The 21,407-nt window shown below is 41.6% G+C and overlaps 1 protein-coding gene across 1 annotated transcript; it reads right to left on the reverse strand.

The window, feature by feature from the left end:
* Positions 1-895: 895 nt before the first annotated feature.
* epg5 (ectopic P-granules autophagy protein 5 homolog (C. elegans)) lies at positions 896-21,161 on the reverse strand. Its single transcript, XM_053325153.1, has 45 exons — positions 20,574-21,161; positions 19,597-20,253; positions 18,880-19,140; positions 18,578-18,776; positions 18,298-18,434; positions 18,076-18,183; positions 17,918-17,991; positions 17,693-17,801; positions 16,996-17,110; positions 16,772-16,919; positions 16,530-16,691; positions 16,284-16,441; positions 15,883-16,034; positions 15,434-15,574; positions 15,170-15,331; positions 14,959-15,081; positions 14,592-14,854; positions 14,356-14,496; positions 14,109-14,253; positions 13,480-13,677; positions 13,065-13,172; positions 12,855-12,977; positions 12,458-12,624; positions 12,127-12,363; positions 11,919-12,042; positions 11,644-11,788; positions 11,149-11,320; positions 10,878-11,040; positions 10,634-10,776; positions 10,359-10,515; positions 9,662-9,856; positions 9,353-9,566; positions 7,239-7,426; positions 6,939-7,146; positions 6,732-6,807; positions 6,131-6,234; positions 5,853-6,028; positions 5,008-5,232; positions 4,667-4,876; positions 3,921-4,065; positions 3,570-3,812; positions 3,200-3,413; positions 2,214-2,432; positions 2,013-2,127; positions 896-1,920 (listed from the first exon to the last, which is right to left on the reverse strand). The coding sequence occupies exons 1-45, from the start codon at positions 20,625-20,627 to the stop codon at positions 1,738-1,740; spliced, it is 7,761 nt and encodes a 2,586-aa protein (XP_053181128.1). The 5' UTR covers positions 20,628-21,161; the 3' UTR covers positions 896-1,737.
* Between the last annotated feature and the right edge of the window lie 246 nt (positions 21,162-21,407).

Below are 21,407 nucleotides of genomic sequence, written 5' to 3' on the forward strand. Positions count from 1 at the left end.
CTTCTTTCAGCTGGAGACATCTACCTTCAGATGCAGAGAATAGCAGGATGTGGATGCCAATCAAATCACTTAAATACAGTGCATGCTTGTCATAACAAGCTTCTTAGACAAAGGAGCTTTAACGTCAGTTTGACCATCGGCAGTGTTATGCACAGAGAATGCACATTGCTGTTAAGCTGCAGAGGCTGCTCTATGTATAGTGTCTGGATTTCTCCGACTCCTTCACTGATCCGTTGAAGCTCAATTTATGAGTGTCTTTCCACGTGATCTGTTCGGGGAGTTTAGATTTGTCTTCCTGCTCTCAGAGGATCACTGTACTACATATCTTCCCAGATCATTGAATTGGTTGATAAATACCAGCTGTGAGACATTTATTTCCCTTTATTTAAGAGTCGTCTTCATTGTGCAACCTGCCTCTATAGCTACCCTCCTTCAGACCCATTCCTGATTACTGACTCATAAAAAAGAAATGCTTTTGACATTAATAGTCACCACACATCACAGGCAATAAGGCGAGCTTCAGGCTTTATAAGTGCAGTACGACTGTTATTGAGATGGCACAGAGCAACAGAAGTGGCGAACTGGCAAAGATGATTAAAATGTGAAAATTTGTTTTGGATGTGCAGTAATGCTGGACGTGTGACAGTTGAAAAATAAGCCTTTGTCCTCAAATGACCATTACATAACCCCATTGTATATATAAATCAGATCACACCCTGTAACTAGTGTCCCTGCCCCTTAAGTAATACTAACAGCATTAGCTATTTGTATTACTTTGTACACACTACTTTATAAGGAAGCCAAGTGGTGTGGTGCACTGTGTGGTGTTTTCTAATGCGTGTGCTTTTTTCAGATGGCAGATTTCGTCACCAAAACAGATGAAACGACCACAATACATTGTCGAGAAGATTTAAGTAGCCGAGCAGACAAAAAATAACATCTTTGGCAAAAACAATAAAAGCACTTTTGGCTGGACATGAACATAATACTGGCAAATGTTCTGCAACTAAACATGATTATTTCATTTATCTGAATGTGTGCTTAGTACCTAGGATCCAGAAATTTCCTCAACATGTGGTTCTTAGCTAGACTTTAGTATCAAGTTTTAAAACAGCAAACCAGAAATACCAGACTGTCAACCAGCTTTTGTGATGTGTCCTCCACACCATTTTAAGAAGGTACTACTAACATATAGGCCTATTACATCTGTCTTTCAACTTCCTCCAAATAATCTGTGGACCCTTCAACTTCTTCTTTGTCGGATTCCACATACAGGTGTGAAAGTCACATCTAAACCACAGTTTTGAACTCTGATTCATGAATTCTGCTTCAATAAATATGTGCAAGATCCTCTCAAATCAAGATTAAAATAGATGTGATTGAAAACTGACAGGCAGGTTATATAAAAAGCAACAAGGCATAGACATAAGTGAAGAAAACAAAGTGCAAGAAAAGTTTAGCAAATTACATTTCTCATTACTTCTGACTGGTTGTATCCTTCATCATAAGTCAGAAAAGTATTTTTCACAATTGCACAGCGAGATCTGATGAACAGTCATTTTCACTCACACAAAGCTCTCACTGATATATTAGCAAAGTTAGTTCAGTACTACTTGGAAACTTTGTGCTCAAACAAGAATTTCTCTGTGCAAAAGAGAGTTTTACTGTCACTGTATTTGCCAAAGAAGAATAACGTCCTGTAAATCTCCAGCATTGGCGTGTCACGTCAAGTCAAGGTTAACGGATGATGTGCAGGTATCTGAGGTCAGGGTACAGGAGATTAGCTAGCAGGGCGAGTAGTCGGGGTCCATCTTTGAGACAGTGTCCTGGGTAGCGGATGAACTGAACGGCTTTATTCACAGAGTCTTCTAAGTCAGCGTACTGCTTATTGCTGGGCATGGCCTCCAACATCCCCAATGTCTGCATCCACAAGAAGAAAAAGGACAAAGTTATTTTAGGAGATAATTGCAGACTACAAAATGAAAACACTATTTGCAGTTTCAGCTACATACTTGCTGTGCTTTTGCAGAGAGCTGTAAGTCACTGGTGGGTTGAAGTCGGAGTTCAGTTTCAGATGGTACCTGGATTGAAAGGAATGCAGCCAGACTGCGTACCACCACCCTAAACCTAAATGCACAACAGACACACATTAACAGCTGGTTTATCATTATCAGCTGGTTTATTAAACAGTAACAGAATGCACATGAGCTTACCTATTAGAAACAGGGGACCTCTTTCCAAGACCTATAGCACCTAGTAATCCAGAGTTGAGTCTTTCTTCTCCCAGCTGAGACAGTCTTGTTTGCAACCTCAACAGACCCATGACGACCCCAGACACTTCACTGAGGCCCGCCTGTGGCTGTAGCTGCTCCGCTGACAGATTCATTGCCTTGTGCCACCAAAGAAACAGCTTTGCTTCATCACCAGGACCACTGAAAACATAAAAACACATTGTAGCAGGTGTAGTGAAAAATACACCTTAAAGTCACAGGCAAAATCAAAATGAAAAAGCCAAAAAAGGCCAAGGGGATCCAACTGTAGCATATCAGACCTTTCTTCTAAAGCCCCTCTCATTCAGATGTTATTGCGCTGGCAAAAAGTAAACCACTGTTCACCTCCTGTTTCTAACCACAAGTTTAGACATTTAAAAAAAAAAAACCTGTAATAACATTATCCTGATGTTTACTGTTGCCATGACGTCAAAGGTTGCGTAACTGTGAGAAAGTATAAACCAAGTTTCAAGTGCTCATTTTAATCCAATACATGATCTTTCCCTAGCCATAACCAAGTGTTTTTGTGCCTAAATCTAACCAAACCATAACCACACAGATGTCACACCATAAAATATAATAATTTGTTCAAGTCATTGGGGATTTTGCTGCTTCAGTGTCACCCACAAGCTTTAAGCACAGCAAAGAAATCAGTAGCAACTGGCAGTGCAGTATTGTAATTGCCTTACAAAAGCTGGACCAAACTTTTAAATTAGGTCTTGTAGATTTAATATGACTCAAGATTCAGTAACAGATTCGGGTGGACTGCTAAAGCAAAATTAGTGAAAGTTTACATTTTTCATACAAGAGAACACCTATTACTCATGCTCAAACCTCACTGGCTCACAGAAGTAGGGGCCTCAGGAGGGAGGTCTGCAGTTGGATCTTTTTCAAAGAGACAAATAATTGAGAGAATGAAGGGTTCATACCTGGGGAAGACTTGATTGGTCCATGTGTTAATGAGAGCCAGCGTCCTTCTCTCATTGGCTGCTGTGTATTCAGTGTTAAGGCGCTGAAGGATGAAGGCATAAAGCGTCAGGAAGCTTCCTCCCGATTGGCTCTCAGAGAGGAAGTCATCTGCGGTGAGCTCCGGCACCTGCAGTGATGCCAACACAGGACCCCAACCTACTGACTCCTCCTCAGCTGACATAGGGGAAGCAGAAATAAAATCAATGTAACCTCTGATATCACAACTTTCTATACAAAGGAGAGACTAAATCTACTTGTTGACATGTGAGCCAATTTATAAAACAGGTCATTGTAATCCTCAGTTAAAAAAAAATGATTACCAATCATTACCATGATTGAAGTAGGCTGTGATGCATGCCTCCATGATGCGTGTCATGTGACGCACTGACGCAAGACAGCGGGAACAGGCTGTGAGAAGAGGCAGGATAGGAAAGCCCCTCCCCTTCCTGTCCAGCCATTTAATAACATGAGCGGCAAGGGCCTCGCCCGTTGAGACGCCAACTCCATTGAGCAAAGCCAGTGCATCGCTGAACAGACTGCAGAACGCCATGTGCCTTTGCTCCAAACCTGTCTCTGTAGAGGGAAAAAAGGAGGAGGATGTAGAGATGTAGAAGTGAGGGAAGAGAAGAGTTGAATACTGATTGCTTATAATCATGTTAAAGATGGTGAGGCTCAGCTCACCTGGTGGGTTGAATGTGACGATGCTCTCCAGCAGTGTCTCCAGCTGGGCTTCCAGGGTGTTGAGGTTGATGCTACCTCCTTGCTCCAGAGTCACCAAAGACTGCACACACCAGCACACGTACACTGCCGCCTTCAGCGTCTCCTCCTGACAGACAGAAAATGACAGTGATCAGAGAGTTTTAGTTTGTCTGGAATAAAGAAAACACATTGATAAACCGATAAATACCTAACTTTGTTATTTACAACACGATATATATACGGACGTCGTTTCAAGACACACAAATCTAGTGCGCTCCTAGATTAAGGACATTATATGGATGCTCAGCTACTGTGAGGTTATGCAGTTTACCTGTAGTAGTAGTGAATATAAAGTTATCATACATTAATCTGGAAGAATAGTAAATCAACTTTATTAAAAGGAATACATGAACTAAATTAACTTAATGTCTCCAATGCTTTTCTCTGTGAATACTTTGCTATTATTTGTAGCATCTATCTTTGAGAGCAAAGACTATTTTTAGAAGCTGCTGGTGAAATGTCTCATCTTACCTGTGAGCAGCTTTCATTCATTTATTTATAGAGTTATGAATGAATTTAGTGGCTAATTTATTAAAAATGTCTGACTCACTGCATGTATGTGTAAGTAAGCTCACCTCACAACACTGTATCATGAGTAGGATGGTTCTATTTTATATATGGACTTATATATAGGTTTATGATGCTTTAATAAATCTGTCCTGTCTCACCCTGTGGGGAGTGTCATTAGGGCGGGGGTGGAGCCCAGCAGCACTACGCAGTGATTTCAGCAGCAGCTGGGGCGCAGAATCTGCACTAAGCAGCAAGGACGGAGGGTAGTGAGTGCCAACATATCCCAGAATGCCCTGGTATGAAGACAGGTCCAGCTGGTGCCAGGGCAGAGAGGTGGACTGGACCAAAAGACTAAGCAGAGGGGAGTCCTGGATGTTGAGGAAGAAGAAATTAATGAATAACAAGAGATCTAAAACGAGCCTTTTGTAAAAGAAGACAAAAAAAACAAAAGAAAAGAAAAAGAAAATTAATTAATTAATAAAGAACAGGTTGAACTCACCTGTTGACTCAGGAGCTGCTCTTCTTTTGCCAGAAAAACAAGCATGTATAGCAGATAGACCAACATGGTATGTGATTCCTTCTGAATAGCCATGTCAGGTAGAGCTGGATATACTGTAGATGTGGGAGGTGTCTGTAAGTGGTCACTTAGGACGCTGACCCAGTTTACTTCACATAACACCTCTCCCATAAACAGGAAGCAGCTCTTGGGACTTCCTCTCTCCACCTGTAGACATAAAAAGGTGAGAAAATAAATCTAACAAATTACATCAGATTTTATAAGTTTGATTCCGATTAACTGCAAGCTGCACATCTATGGCTCAACTGATTGTTAATTTGAAAGAAATCTGAATATTCTAAATATTAATTGGACTGACAAGTATTTTGTTTTAACTGGCCACATAGAAATAACAGGGAATGATAGAGGTCTTCTGAAAATACTTGGATATTTAGAATTTTCATTTTCATTTTCATGATGTTCATTATTTTTAATCAACAAAATGGTAAATGGTAAATGGACTGTACTTATATAGCGCTTTTCTAGTCATTATGACCACTCAAAGCACTATTTCTCATTCAGCCATTCACACACATTCATACACTGATGGCAGGGGCTACCACGCAGGGTGCCAACCTGCTCATCAGAGGGAAACTAACCATTCATACACAATCACACACCGTTGGCAACGGGAGCAATTTGGGGTTAAGTGTCTTGTCCAAAGACTAATAATAGAAACTGGGGGCCAAGGACTAAGGTCTCAAATTAACAAGCTCCCCTGTGTCCCTGTACAGATCAGTGTGCAGTGCTGGAGGTGAGGGGTCAGGAAACAGAGGGTAGAGTCTCACATTGAAGAGCTGCTCCATGAGCTGAGTGTCAGGGTACAGGTGTCTCCATGGCAGACTGCGGAGGTGTGTGTGGTAGAGGTAGAGCAGGTATTCAGGTGTGCGGGGAGAGGTGCAGCTCTCACAGTACTGCATCATACACAACCACAGAGCACATCTCTGACCTGGGATCAGGCGATCTGTAACATACACACATAGTTATATATAACAGCACAGACAACATAGAATAGCGGCACATTAACACTCACTTCTGTATGCACACCGGACTGCTGGGAACCCACCTCTGAATTTGTGGTGCAGTGTGTCAGTGACTTGAGCATACAGGCTAACCAGAGATCCTGCTGCAGTCGCATCGGTCTCCAGCCACGGGTAACATTTGACGTTGCTGAAACACAAATACGCTAATATTGACAATCTCTTTGTTTGTTTTTTTACTTTTTCCCTTTTCTTTACACTAGGAGGCACAAAACTATCTCACCATCTATGGACCAGAAGAGATACAGTACAAACCTCTGGCTACATGAAGTTGATTTACAAAGAGTTAAAAAAGTTAAAAAACTGTTGTCTTTTTCTTTCTGAGCAGTGTCTTGTTTGTGTTTTTCTTTTGGTGTAATGTATAGTGTGTGTTGAATATTCAGAAAACCCCCCAATGTTGGTTCAGTTTAAAAATACAACAACTACAACACCACAAACATCTGCTATCCACCTGCAAAGGGGAGCAGAGATTATATCTGAAAAAAAATCTATCTTGTGGAATATGAATATTTTTGATCTGCTGTTCTCTCTTGAGTCTTTTCTCACATCTGTCTTAGTAACAGTTTAGCTCCATAGTTCTGTATCTAAAACCAACAGCTGCTTGAGAGCTGTGTGTGTGATACTTGCCCGCCATCATCAGTGTCCAGGGGAAAGATCCAAGGCTTGAACAACTTCACAATCTTAGTGTGTAAGTCCTGAAGAGCTGTGAGAAACATTTCACATTTTTATGAGAACAGATAACAACAAAGCATGAGCACAAAACAACCAACGGCGAATTCTACAATTGATCATTGGTCTAAATACCCTATATATAATCTTGCATTTGATATTTACCTTTCATTGTTTTACTGCTGCCCACTGACTCTCGGGCACAGCTGCTGAGTGACACATTGATCAGGCAACCAACCAAATGCTCCCAGAAGGAGAAAACCTCAGTGATGTAAGGAGTCCAAGCAGAGTAGAGGCCAAAGCTGCGGAGATCTGCCTTACTGAGACGATTCCGCAGGAAGTAGTCACTCAGCCAGTCGACTGTCTCATCCACCTGTTAGCAGTAAATATAACACATGAAATGTTAGTTATTATCAGATTACGAAGTTTGAGTCTATTATCAATAAAGATACCAGCATTAGTAACCTGCTGAGGAGAGAGGCTGATTGGAGATCTGTATGGAGAGGCTGGAGGTCCGGCTTTACGGCTGGAGACATCACTGGTGCTGAGTATTTGTTCACTTTTGCTCCTGCTGCTGCGGGTTGGAGGTAAACAGCCGAGCACTCGTAGAGTCACCTTCCAACACTCTGGGCTCAGTAATTGGTTTGAGGAGCCTGGTGATGTTGAGAAACGTCTGAATGTTAGATAAAGAGGTACTAATTTGGTGAACAGAAGCTACAAAATGGAAAGGTATTTTTATTCATTGCATGTTATTTTTTTTGGTGTTGAATAAATTTGATGTAACAAATTAAAGTGGATGAGCTGATGATGAGGGTTTTTAGAAGCCAGTTTTATGTTGGTAAAAATGTGGTATCAGGATATTTCAATCTTTTTGCCAGCTGTTCTGGAGCGCAAGAGGTTTATATGAGGACTCAAGAAGAAATTTATATAAAGAAACTAAACCGCCAGTTGTATATCGTTTGGCTATAATGGTGTGAAAAGACAATGCATCCAGTTTTTAATCCCAGGGTACTCAATAAGCTTTCATTGCAGATCTCAATCTCAGATAAAAGAAAAAAGAATGGCTAGGTAAGTCGTATTGTTTTTGTAAATCTTGAAATGCACGAAGGCCTTCATCACCACAGACATCTTTGAATACATGAATTCCTTTGTCTGACCACTCAAGAAAGGTAAAAGGGCGAGAGTCAGATAATAATGAATGGTTATGGAAGATTGGAAAATTTGAATGCCATTTATGGGTTGTTTTTATTATTTTCATTGCCACTCGTCAACTGACTATCAAATGGGTAATTATGGGACCAAACTGTAATTTAGTTTTCTTGATAGTAATAAATCGCCAGGACGTCTGTGCATGTGGATCAAACCAAACATATAAAGATCTCAAAGTATATGCCAGAGCATATAGATTCAGATTGGGGAGAGACAATCCACCAGCAGTTCTGTCACGTTACAGAGTAGATCATTTTACTCTAGTCTCGGCTGTTTATCCTTCCATATAAATTTTGATATGATTGAATGAAAATGTTCCCAATACTTCGGTGGAGGAGGCAAAGGAATCACTGAAGGAAAAAATAATAATACGAGCTAAAATATCCATCTTTATAATAGAGACACGTGCTTGGAATGAAAATGGCATATTAGAGTTAGACCATCTCATTAAATCTGCCTCAATTTTCTTGATTTGTAAAATTAGAATGTACAATAGAATGAAGATTAGGATGTATTTCAATACCTTAATATGTAAAGCTTTTCTTAATTGGTATGTTAAAGGAACACAAGGGATTATCAATGCCTGTATGGCATCAGTGCAGACTTAGGCCAATTTATCTTGTAACCAGAAAAGCTTCTAAAGTTATTGAAAAGAGTTAAAATATGAGGTATGGATTCTAAAGTTCTATTTGCCCTCTCTCTCCTAAATTATTCATTATTTCATTAGAACCTCTGATTCAAGCTATACGTCAGTCTACAGAAATACATCCAATTTCATTTAACGGTACTCACCACAAGGTGTCAGCTTTTGCGGATGACCTTTTATTATATAACATTGCTCTTGCTGTTAAGTACATTATCATGCCAGTAGAACATCAGAGACAAAAAATTAAAAAGATGCTATTAAATATGACAGAATAACCATATCAAGCGAGTTTCAGATTTTCCAGATCATAAATGTAAGCAAAATGGCTCAGTGGTGGCTAGAAAAAACTCATTCATTAACCTTAAAATTCATGGTATGCTTTGCTTGGCTAAGGGTTGAATTTAAAGGCATAAAAACACAGAAATAAAGAGTACATTTTCCTATTTTTAATCCTGTGTCTCACCATTTGATGACTCATCTTGAACTCAGTGGAGGATACAAAAATGTATCCAATCAAATGTGATTTTGGCCTATTAGCTAACTGCACCTATAATTAAAAGTGTTTTTGTGAGGCTCGAGAAGCCTGATATAAAGTAGTTTAATGTTGTCTCATTCTTTATCATATAAAAAATGGTAAAGACAATTCAAGCTGTGGCTTTGTGTCTCAATAAATATTTTAATCCAGATAGTAAAGGGGGCAGCGCACACAGACACACACACTTACTGGTCATAAGCAGACGCAGGCAGTCACTGTAGTGGTCGGGGAAATGGTGGCGTAAAAGCCAGGTCCAGTGTTTGGTGAAAAGGTGAAAAGGTGTTAGAAGTTCAGGTTCTGGGTCTCGGCCGCAGACACAGAGAGCTCCATGGACCAACTCCAGCAAACGGGTTCTCTCAGAAAACACAGGATGGGCTTCAATCAGCCACTGGCACAAATCAAACTACAAGCAGAGATGCAAAATTAGCTTCTGTAACTGAACCACTGTGGGAGTACAGTATATCATATTCAATGAGTTGTATTTGTGTCTGGACTAACCTTGGTAAGTAGCATGAAAATGACATCAGCACTGTCTAGGTGAAGGGAAGTCACCACGTCTTGGTAGAGGAAGACGAGCTGATTGGGTGCTGCGTTGGGAGTGAAGAAGGGGGAGATGAGAGGGCAAAGTCGCCTCTGTTCCAGGATGGCCTTCAGGACGCGCCCACACTCTTCTGCATTGCCCTGGATAAACACCTACACACAAAACAAGATTTACAGGCTAATTCATAAGTATGTTTAGCTAGACCAGACACCAAGTGTAACCAGGGTCTGCTCCATTATTCTGCAGGGTGCTGACTCTGACAGGGCCAAAAGAACAGGAACTCCTTCAAATTTAGGTTTTTGTTTGTGAGGTCGAAATAGTTCATTTTTTGCCCATTTTTGTTCTTTAATTAAATGCATATAAATATAAAAATGCATCTAATATCAGGAGGTCAGCTGTTTGAAATACTACCACAGTAGCATTTCTGGTTCACTATGCTTTAGTAACACCCTAAATCCCATCATCCTTTGCTCTATTGTTGGAGAGCAGTGTCAGGCTCCTGGTGATTGGAGTAAGTAGGGTTAACAATTGTGTCCATGGTTACATATTGTTCAAGGGATGAAGGATGTAACAGTTTGACTTTATTTAGGTATTCTACATGATGCTAAAACAATGCTTGATATAAATCTTATAGTAATATGTGTATATGCGCACCTGTCCCAGTATCTCCACACATGAGGAGAGGTACTGGCGAGTTGGCGGATGTCGCAATGTGTCCTCACACACAAAGGACACCACCTGATAGAAGACAGACACGCCAACATGCTGCACTGCTGGGGATTTCTGTGCCTTGTACATATTCACCAGAGCCCTGAGCACATAAACACACATAAGCCAACATCATTATTTCTGCATATGTTTGTACTTGTACATATTGTCACGTTGATCATCTATTTTCTTTCTGAGCAGTGAGATGTGTTTATACTGACGTGATGAAGTTCTCGGTGTGGACAGCAGCCTGGGCTAGGCTTTGAGGAGGAGGAGCCATGGCATCGGTTTGAAGCTTCTTGAGGTCCCTGCACAGTGACGTTATCTGAGTCTGGACTGCCTCCTGTCTCTGGACACACTCACACTACACAGTTAAATACAAAAAAACACATTAACAAATTATGGCAAGGATTTTACACGGATACTTTAAAAAATGTGGCTTTTATACAGAGTCAGTGATCATACTGTGACAGTGATGTTTGCAGGTCCCTGGCATGGCTGCCCTCCCTTCCCTTTACACTCCAGGGCCATGCTGACTTGCTCAGGTCGGTTCTTATACAGTAGAGGAAGACCTTCCAGCAACTCCTGCTCCATCGCCACCTGCTGGGCTTCGCGTGCCACTGCAATCCTGACACAATGATGAACAAGTATTTTGTACTCAGAGTGTAGCTTTGCATATGTTTTCCTTTCATTTGTGTGTGTCAGTGAATTATGTGTTTGTATGACCTCCATGTACCTGGCCTGGTCCTGCAGGATGCTGAGGTCCTGCTGCAGCAGTTCAGCAGCAGCTTTAGAGTCGGTGAGACAGACAGAGGGGATCTCAGCTACTGGAACTTTCTGGTGCTGCAGATCTGGAGCTGATCGAGGAACTGGATGCTTCTGTAGGTTGGAAAGGATACGTTCCCTCGCTGCAAACAAAAAGTATAACATCAAACTGGTTAAAAAACTTCAACACTCACATTACTGGAGTTGTTGAAGTTTGTTTTCAATATTGCATGCAAAAACCCCAAAAACTTAGGACACAACAAAAACAAAGTAAAAAGTCTACACTTTTTTAAAATCAGCAACTACATTTGACATGCTGTATATAAACTGCTACTAGAGTTATGTGTTCATATTTGTCACAAATCACAGTTCAAAATTGTCCACCTTCACATTTACTGCTGTGTTTCTGCTGAAATGAACTTATAGGCAATGTTTTGGATGGAGAGAAGCAGTTTTGTCTCTGTACCATTGCTGAGGCTGGTGTAGTCATTGAAGTCGGGGTTTTGGGCCTGAAGGAAGTTTGGCTCACTCTGCACCTTCTCCCACAGAGACAAAACCTCCCTTTCATCAAATCGCAGACGCTCCTGGTCCACAAACTCAAGCCAAAGCTCCTAAAGCAATAACACAGATTCAAATGTATGAGCAGTATGATATAAAAAACCTGCCTGCTATAACTGATATGTGTATTTTTCATTCCTCAATATAAACACACACACAACCACACAAAAAAGCAACACCTACCTTCTGCCTCTGCATGACTTGTGCCAGTCTGTGTGGCTCATACTCTGGAGTAAGAGAGGGAAGGTACACTTCCTGCTTCTGAAGAGTTTCATCATCCAACCACACAGCAAACACACCAAACAACCTGTAGGCGACCGATCAGCTGAGATGTGAGTATCCGTATATAGACTATTACCTACTAGAAAAACGTCACACATCAGAGACCTACCTGACAAGCTCTGTGTGTAGCTGAGGAGAGGTGAGGTAAGGTGGCTTGGGACTGTTGGGGCTTTCGTCGCCTTGGCTGTCTGGTGAAGATGTGTTTGGCGGGGGCACTCTGAGGGCCTGGCTGGCAGCATGGTGGAAGTCAGACACCTCCTGTATTCTCTGTCTCAAGTCTCTGAGTAAAGTGGCTTGAGCAGAAGCCTGGAAGAACCTTCGGCCAATACATCCACCTGCAGCCAACCTAGTGGACAACACATACAAACCTTTACTGTTCATGCATTCTCTCTATTTTGTGGTTTCTCTGGGTAAAGGATGGTGATGTGTGTGCATTGTACCCATATTCAGGCCCAGGCTGTCTGAGGTAGAGCTGTAAGAACTTCTGCCAGATCAGAGGAAGGAGAGGGTGGTCAGGGGGCGTGGCTAAGGCCTGGCATGCCCAGCGGTACACCTGCAGCCGCTGCAGAGATGGGGCTACTGGCAACTTCAGCCTCTGTTGCGCCTTCTGGCTCAGACACAGAGAAACAATTAAAGCTGTCTCCATACAACACTCTAGATTATGAACCACCAACACTCTATGACTTTTGACTTTGTACCTACATACACTACATCTTCTCTCAATTGACTAAGAGTGTGCAATATTTTATTTACTGTGTCAATCCTGTATTGTGAAATGAAAAATCCTGATCCTTCACCTCAATAAATGTATAACTTTTTGTGTGTTTGTCTGCATACCTTTAAGGCTTGTTCTGGGGAATTGTTGGGCTCTGACAGGAGCTCATGCTCAACACATCGTCTAAGCTGAGAGTCTTCCTCAAACATGCCCTCCATATTCAGCACCAGCCATGCAAACCAAACCTACAGAAAACACACATAAACAATCCTGTCAGGACTGAGAACTTCACAGACGTGATCATATTTCTTGCACGTACTGTTGGGGCTTACCTCTGCACTCAGTGATTGGCCCTCTATAAAGGAGGGTGTGGCATTTCCAGCAATCCAGCCAACCAGAGAAGAGAGCAGACCTCGATCTCCATGGTAACCCAACGCGTTCTGAGGTATGAAAATGGGGAAAATCAATAAATAAATCACAGTGTGAGTTCCTTATTATTCAGCTGTACTGATTTCTAATGATATGAGATCAGTTTCATCACATGATCCAGAGGCAGCCTGCACAGCACTAACGTTTGTACCATGATTTAATGGATTTAAGGTGCAACCCATCTCCTGCTATTACTGTAATACTAATGCAATATTAATGTTTATAAAGTTATTTACCGTGCTAAATTCACCATCTGCACCCACAGGGCCCATGAAAGTCCCTGAAATATGCAAACCTCTAACATGCCTGAGGAAATACCTTATGCTGTTGGTAGAGGAGTTTCTGCACACATTCCTCCTGGTGATGCATGAATGCAGCGCAACAGATTTGATCCATGAGGAACAGGACTGTTTTGTCCCGGTACCACAAGTTCTGCTGAGTCAGAATTCCCACCCAAAATTCCAGCACTGCTGCAGCTCCGACACGACTGGGCTTTGAGCTCTCTAAAACATGGCTCTGGAAGAAAAAAGTGCACACATAGACACGTTAAAAAATGTCTTCTTTGTTTTGAGAAAGATGTTAGAGTTAAAAACTCATGTTCATTAAACAGGATGTTTTTGTTTTCAAATGTACCTATCTTTTTCATATTTCCACTATTTCCATTTTGGAAACAGTGAGTGTGTAAAACTGGTACTGGTACTGTTAATAGGTATAAATCAGCCCCATTTCTTGTAAATCTTAGTTGTATAATCATCATATTTTTGGAATATAATTTCAATGACTTTTCTTATGATATCACTGACACTTGGCGGCATATTCAAATACAAAGTGACTATCTGAATTTCCTACATACTTTATATATTTCATCTTTTTTTTAAATCACTGAAAGAATCCTGCATTTCAGTATTGGGCTGTGATGCATGTGAAGTCATTGTAATAAAAGCTACCTGAATGACACTGTTCAGCAGTCGGACATTGTCTCCATAGGTGGTTCCCGTGAGGAGCGGTGCTACCCGGTGAGTGACCTGCTGTGTCACACCTTGAGGACACACACTATCGTGCTGCAGGAATAACTGGATACAACTTACAAACCTGGCAGGACATAAGAGAGAAGAGACTTATGAGCAAATGTAAAGTGTAAGAAACTTTTCCTGGTCTTTCACAGGTTGGGTGTGAAGGACGTATCTTGCTTACTGAGCGTTTTTGAGCAGGTAGAAGCTGAGGGGATAGCTTGGGGGTAGGATGTTGTCCAGAAGGTGCACAGCAGCCCTCAGGTGGCGAGACTGAATAAGACTCTTTAGTAAGTCAACTCCATCAGTACAAAAGTGCTCCAGGCTTGAAAAAGAAATCACACAGAGATTGACTTTATTCAGATTCTACAAGTAATTCAGCCATGAATAATAAATAAAAGGGTATGTGTGCATACAAACCTATGTCCCACTGTTGTCATAGCAATGGACAGGTAGCATCCAATAGGGATGCCTGCTTTTACAGCCCTGAGAACAGAGTGCATGCTCGGAGCGTGTGTGAGCTCCGGAGGTGGGTTGGATGCCATAGCAGGCACTGACCAGGAACCTTTTGGGTTCTGGGCATTACCATGGAGCTTCAGCCTTAGCAACAGTTGCCACGCCCATTGACTAAAAGATGCTTCTGGAGACACACCCAAACGAAGGACACTGGCAAGGTAAGACACCTGAAGGAAGGAGATGGACAGAGATGGAAAAAAACAAAGTAATTCTTTGTTACAGTCACAATGGACCGCACTGGATACAGCTGAAAAACTGGTGCACATGTTACCTGTTTGATTCCCTCTGATATGAGGCCACTGTATGGTTTGTCAGTGAGATATTTTTGATAGGCTTCAGCCACCAGCAGAGCCACCTCACTGTGCAAAGATGAAGACAGGGCCAACGATCCATCCTACAAGATGAAAACAGGCTTCGACATTTAACAATAAACTCACAACTGTACTCAAGAAATAATTATTTTGAATGCATGTGTGACTTACCAGTGAATAACCCCAGTTCAGACCCTCCAGTATAACACAGGCCAGCCGATTCTCCACCGCAGACAGAGGATGCTGGAGCAACCACGCTCCGATCACACATATCTCCTCTGGCTGTGGCCGCCACAGACTCAGAGGCAGCTCTTTACACAAATAGAGTGCCATCTAACACACATGAACATAGACGGAAGCAAAAATTGTGTTTTTAGTTGTTCCATTTACATATCTTCCTCTGATTGCGGTCAACTACTTGTATTTGGAACTCACCATGCCAACAGTTTGTATGGTCTCTCTCAGTCTCTCCAGGAGCACAGAGACAATATAAGGATGGGCTGTTGCAATGGTAGCCAGCAACTCTCTCCCCACCTTGGAGTAGGTTTCTCTGGTTGACATACTCACATAAGACACCTGGAGGAAACAATAACGAGAAATGTCAAAGAAAAAAGGAAGGCACTGTAGGTCTTCTGAACCAGAGGGACCTGATTAATTTTTAGTTATATGCTTGTGAGAACCTCTTTTCTCTTGCTACCCATTTTTTATTTCGATCCAATTTCATATACATGTACAGTTAGTGTCTCCTTCACAGTCTGCCTTTACTCCAGTGTCTTAATTTAACTAGACTACATAAAAGAGCTCAGTAAAAACATATAAAACGGTCTTATTTTACTGGCTCGGACACACCTCATAGTATCTCCCTCGACATCTCCTTGTCATACCTGGTAAATCAGCAGAGTTATGGTTGTGATGAAGGCAGGGTCGGAGTGCTGAGTTGGTGTGGCCATCTGTGCTAGTGCGGTGAGAAGGGAGATGCCGTCAGAGCTGTTCACCTCACCTAACCAATGCTCAAACCTCTCCTGGTGCTCTTGGTCTGTAACAGAGACGGTCATAAAAATATGTCAACAAAGTTAGTGGATGTTTTTAAATTGAACTAAAGGCGGGGAAATACAAGTTATTACATTCAGCTTTACAGATTCAGATTGAGCTTTATTTATCCCCGAGGGGCAATTCAGTTTCTACAAGCCCAACCTCACATAAACAAACAGGAATCAACAACATACAGGGATGCAACCCAAATCTAGATAATGTTTTTGACTCTTGTAACATTTTGTGTGTATACCTCTGAGAGCATGAATGCAAGAGCGTGTGTCATTGGCAGAGCCGAGTGTTTCTGGTCCTGCTGTCCCGGCACACTGCATAACATAAAGGACCCTCCACAGCATAGAGCTGGACAGAGTCCCATATGGCATCTCGGACATGAACAACCAAATGCCCAGCCTGTGAGAGCGGACCAGATAAAACTAATGTGAAAACTCATAAAGTGAATATATTCAGCTAAAATGAAAACTTCAGGAGAATTCCTCACCTCTTGTTTCTGAGTACATGTAAGACAGCTCTGAGGAAGAGATGATCATATTCCAGCTGCAGCTTGTCCAAAGACAGAGAGTGTGCATGAGAACTGGATTCACCAGCACCAGTCACACTCACATACTGGGCCCAGTGATCACTGACGTAACACAATGTCATTCTGAGAGAAACAAGACAAGACATGTAATCAATTCTGTGCATTTGTGCACATTAAAAAGCTTGTATCACTATTGTACTAACCGTATGATTTGTCCTATGCGTTTGACCAGCTGTCTGTATCGTGCCCTGTTGTAGGTTTGTAGGCCAAGAGCGAGAATTTCAATGAGCGAGGAAGCAAAAGCAAACACACGCATCATCTTCTGACTGGAGGCCTGAGGCTCATACACACCTGGAAGCGGAAAGTTAGCTGTGTCAGTACATTCAGTGAGTGATACAAATTAAAAAAACATGACAGACTCACTTACCCTGCTTGCTCATCCCTAGCAAGTGTGAATAGAGCTGCTGGAAGGGGAACTGGGTCAGAAGGGAGATCAGGTCCTCCTCACACAGCAGCACCCAGCTGCTCTCCGGGTCCTCATCCTGAATGCAGAGAACAGCAAGGTAATGCAGTTGCAAGTTAAATGACCACATACTGAACTCATTTCAGTGAAAGTGTCATAATAAACTGTATTTCTCAGTTTTTAAGAAAACAGTGCAAAGTGAATTCTAATTGCATTTTTTTGTTTTGATTTAATTATAATAATTAACATAATATGTTATTTGGCAAAGTAATACGTGTCTTGAATGGTTTCAAAACAAAGTAGTTCCTGTACTAGCAGCAGTCGTGGTTTTAGGCTGGCCAACTGATATTTAAATGGTCAGAGGTGCTTATTTAGCACCCTTTTTACAACAGCTTTGAATGTGACTCAGGCGATGAGATCAAATACCAGAAAATTATGTTTTATAAAACATCATCTACAATCTTTTCATGATTTCTTTACAGACATATGAGCTGGGTATTTTCTGTCATAACTATTTTTTATCATAGTTTTTATTTTCCATTACATGTAAACATACACTTAAAATGTTCATAAATATTAACTTAACCCAAGTTTTAGATAGTTCTCTATTTTCAAAGTTGTTTCTTCCCTCAAACTACCACCATTGCCTAGCGACACATACTTCTTCTCCTCCTTCATCCACAAGGGTCCAGTTGCCTGACTCAGGTCCGGAAGCTGCTGAGCTCTGGCTCTCACATGGCTTCATATGGCCCAGAAACTCTGCACGATGTCTGACAACAGAGACAAACAGAGAAGCCACTGATCAGAGATGTGGATGGCCTGGATTCTCAAGGAAAACAGTTCAAAGTCAGTGGTGAAGAAAAAGTGAAAGTGCTTCATTATTTACCGAGCAGGTGACATTATGATTGCCAGAGCTTGCATAAAGTGTTGCACTCCAAAGGTGTTCCCCAAAACTTGGATCTAAGCAGATAAAAACTCCAGTCATCTGTATGTACGACTACTGAAATGACAACAATAAATAAGACACTGTTTTCAAAAACTTACCTGAAGGAAAGGTGCAGCCCATTTGCCCACCCCAGCAGGACAACACAGCAGATGGCACAGCAGGTACAGGTGCTCTCCAGATCCTCCAACATGCAGCAGGACTGCCACCTGGATAATGGACCAGAGCCACATGTAAAATCACAGCAACAAAATACTGTGACCATGGAGTGATGGAGGAATATAGAAAAAGGGAGGCTGTAGCATGTTTTTTTGTATGTATACCAATCTTTCTAGCCAGTGGTGGATGTCTGTCTGGAACTGTGTATCATCAAGGACTCTTCGTGTGAAGCTAAAGAGGACACTGATGGCCTCTTTCAGGGGTTGGAGAGAACAAGGCTGTGTTTGGCTGCCAGGACAATCTGATAACAAAAACATACAAACCAGAAAAAACAGATGTCACAATGTCAGGTATGTCCTTGCTATCAGTGTTGTATGTGAGAGGCATGTTTTTAGGAGTCCGTTATGTCCACTTTAAAGCAATTACTGACAACCAGTCTCTCACCTTTTAATAGGCGATACAAGTATGATTCCACCTGAAGGCGTGACAGCAGAGCAGTGTACGCGTGCAGTGCCACCTTTTGATGAAGCAGCTCACTCCGAGCTTCAAAGAGTCTCCTAAGTTCAGCCAGCACACTCTCACTAAAGTCTGCCTGCTGGAAGCGGTGGTACCCGCACACCTTAGACTGGTCTGCACACACACCCTATAGTGAAGAAATGACATACAGTAAGAAGTGTTATAAACAGTAGAGAACCATCAAAGTTATTTTTACTATATATTTTTTATTATTATTCCAAAAAACACACCTGAAGTGTTAGCTGTTCATCCCTGAAGCTCCAGAGACGATTCTGTGTACTTTTACAGTCAGAGGACTGTGTGTGTAGCTGTGTGTGAGACTGGGTCAGCTGTCTACGACAGCGCCAATAGTTCTGCAGCAGTTCAGTCAGTTCATGGTTCTCCTGCCGGGCCAAAGCACAGAACTGGGTTGTACACACTTCAACACCCTCTAGCCAGGAACGTAACCCTCCAGCTGGCTCCCAGACACTCAGCTGCTCCTGTGAGAATGGCTGCAAAGGAAAAACATTCAAGCATGTGCAGTATGTATGTAAGGCAACAATGATGAGAAGTCCTTTAATAACTGGGTATAGGCAATATATACAATATCAAATATATAATTTTTCACCTTATAATTCAGTATTGATACATTTTCTTTGTTGTAACTGTTTAATAAGGTAAAAACACACACCTTAAAAATATCTTAATACAGTGACCGTAACCAAATATTAATTAATGTCATATTAAGAAGTTATGCGACATGCAAAAGTGCAGACGGACATTGTACCTCCTTAATTAGAAGTAAAGTTGTGAATGCTGTTTTACCACCACAAATAATTCTCAAGCTGTGGGAAACACTTCTAAGTGAAATGATAAAGCAGTAACTTTCTATGTTTTTTTCTATTTGAATAAACTTAAAACTGGATTCGTAATCTCACTTAATGTGATCACATGATGTATGAGATTACCTGAAGCTCTGGCACCGTCTTGGGTAATTCTGGGTAGAGTTTGCTCCTGGAAAGATCAGCTACAGACTCCAGAGGTTGCAAACTCATAGGAGAGGACTCCTGCTCAGCGAGTGCCAACACAGCAGGTCCCTTTCCACAATTTTTCACAGTTTCGTCACTGAACTGTATCATGGCGCCTTCCTCCAGTGTCTGGAGAGAGGGGTACAGTGCAGGAGCACTGGGGACATTTGGGATCTCAAACTGTGTAGAAACGCATGGTTGATTCCATGATTGCTGATCTCCTTCTAGCTCAGTGCTCTGTGGTACACCTTTCAGCTCAGTCCCCTGAACTTTCACCACCCCATCTGTTTCATCCCGCTTTTCCGATTCTGTCAAATCCTCTGTGACTTGTGGTGTCACAGTTGACTGTAAATTCTTGGTTGATGCAGAAGTGGATAAAGTCTGTGATGAAGAGGTATTCTGCTTCTCAGGGAGCAGATCCAATGGCTGTCCTGTGATCTCAGGGGGTTGAACAGAGTCCTGCTGTACTTCTTCTGGTTCTTGATACGGCAGGCTGAGAGGGATGTCGGTAAAGTCAGAGGTGGATGCCTCATCATAGACAACTGAGGGAGCTGTAGCTCTTTTGTCTTCTGCTGCCTGCTTCTGCTTTCTGACCAGCTGAGAACATATAAAACAATCAGCTTAATTCCCCTTAGTTAACAACTCAGCCTGAGCTGTAGTTTTCTACATGTGACAATGGCTGCGTGACTAAAAAACAAACATTAAACATTATGAATAATGTAGCAAAAACATTATGTCATCTCAGCACAATAATCCAGTAAATCAGCTCAATCATTTCGAATCAAGGAGACTTTCAATTTAACATGTTATGGAGGGCCTACATTTAAGACAGATATTCAAATACTTGGACACTCTAAATCTGTTATTTAGTGTGTTCGTAAATTAACTTAAAAATGACAGTAAATGTGTTTAATCACCTGAGTTTTTCCGCTGGTTTTTGTTTTGGTCTTCTTAGGTCTTACAGCCTCCATCTTTACTGTCTGTTTACCTCAGACTTTCCCACCTCTGAGTTCACATCGGTGAAGCTGATCGATTGGAAACGAACAGTCCTCATAAGTATATACTTATGATACAAACACATAAACAAACAACAGCTCTTGAGCAGCAGCTAGTGATAAGAAGCTAGAGGCTGTCTGTGTTGTCTAGATAAACACTGTCACTGGTTATAAGGAAATCTCCTCTTATATGGCCTCTGGGGAAAATATCAAAGCAACGGACAACAAGTCTACTTAATAATGTAGACATAATATCAAGAGGATACATTTTAAGACCGACGCTGATTAAACTTAATTAGCTTACAAGCTGGCGGCGCTCTTCCAAGGCTAAGCTAGGCTAACGCGTAGCTATTAGCTCGTCTTCCTCCTCAGTAATGTATTCATCAGCGTCTTATAACTTCATAGTGTTGTTGCTCAAATCATTAACATAATTGCAACACGTCCAGCCGACTGACATGCAGCAGCGGCCTCATCCGCTGGTCAGCTGTCATTTGTTTTGTTTATTTCAGGAACTCTGAGCACACAACCTTCAGTCACGTGACTACCCCACCTCTGTACGGAAAGCCTGAAAGCCCAAAATATTACATAACAGAGCAGAGCAAAGGCCATGTTTTGTTTACTTTGTGTTAAACTTTTCTGTTTTCATGAATCAGAATATTCAAGCATGAAGCACCCCCCCCCCAAACACACAGACACACACACGTATATATATATATATATATATATATACACACATACATATACATATACATATAC

Source organism: Scomber japonicus, chromosome 9 (assembly GCF_027409825.1).
Source record: "Scomber japonicus isolate fScoJap1 chromosome 9, fScoJap1.pri, whole genome shotgun sequence".
NCBI classification, from domain to species: Eukaryota; Metazoa; Chordata; class Actinopteri; order Scombriformes; family Scombridae; genus Scomber; species Scomber japonicus.

Coding starts and splice junctions, on each gene's coding strand:
- epg5 (XM_053325153.1), bottom strand. CDS start 20,627: ATGGAGGCTGTAAGACCTAAGAAGACCAAAACAAAAACCAGCGGAAAA. Junction 17,802..17,917: donor ATCATAATGTCACCTGCTCG/GTAAATAATGAA, acceptor CTCTGTTGTCAG/ACATCGTGCAGAGTTTCTGG. Junction 12,364..12,457: donor CAGCCTGGGCCTGAATATGG/GTACAATGCACA, acceptor GTTGTCCACTAG/GTTGGCTGCAGGTGGATGTA.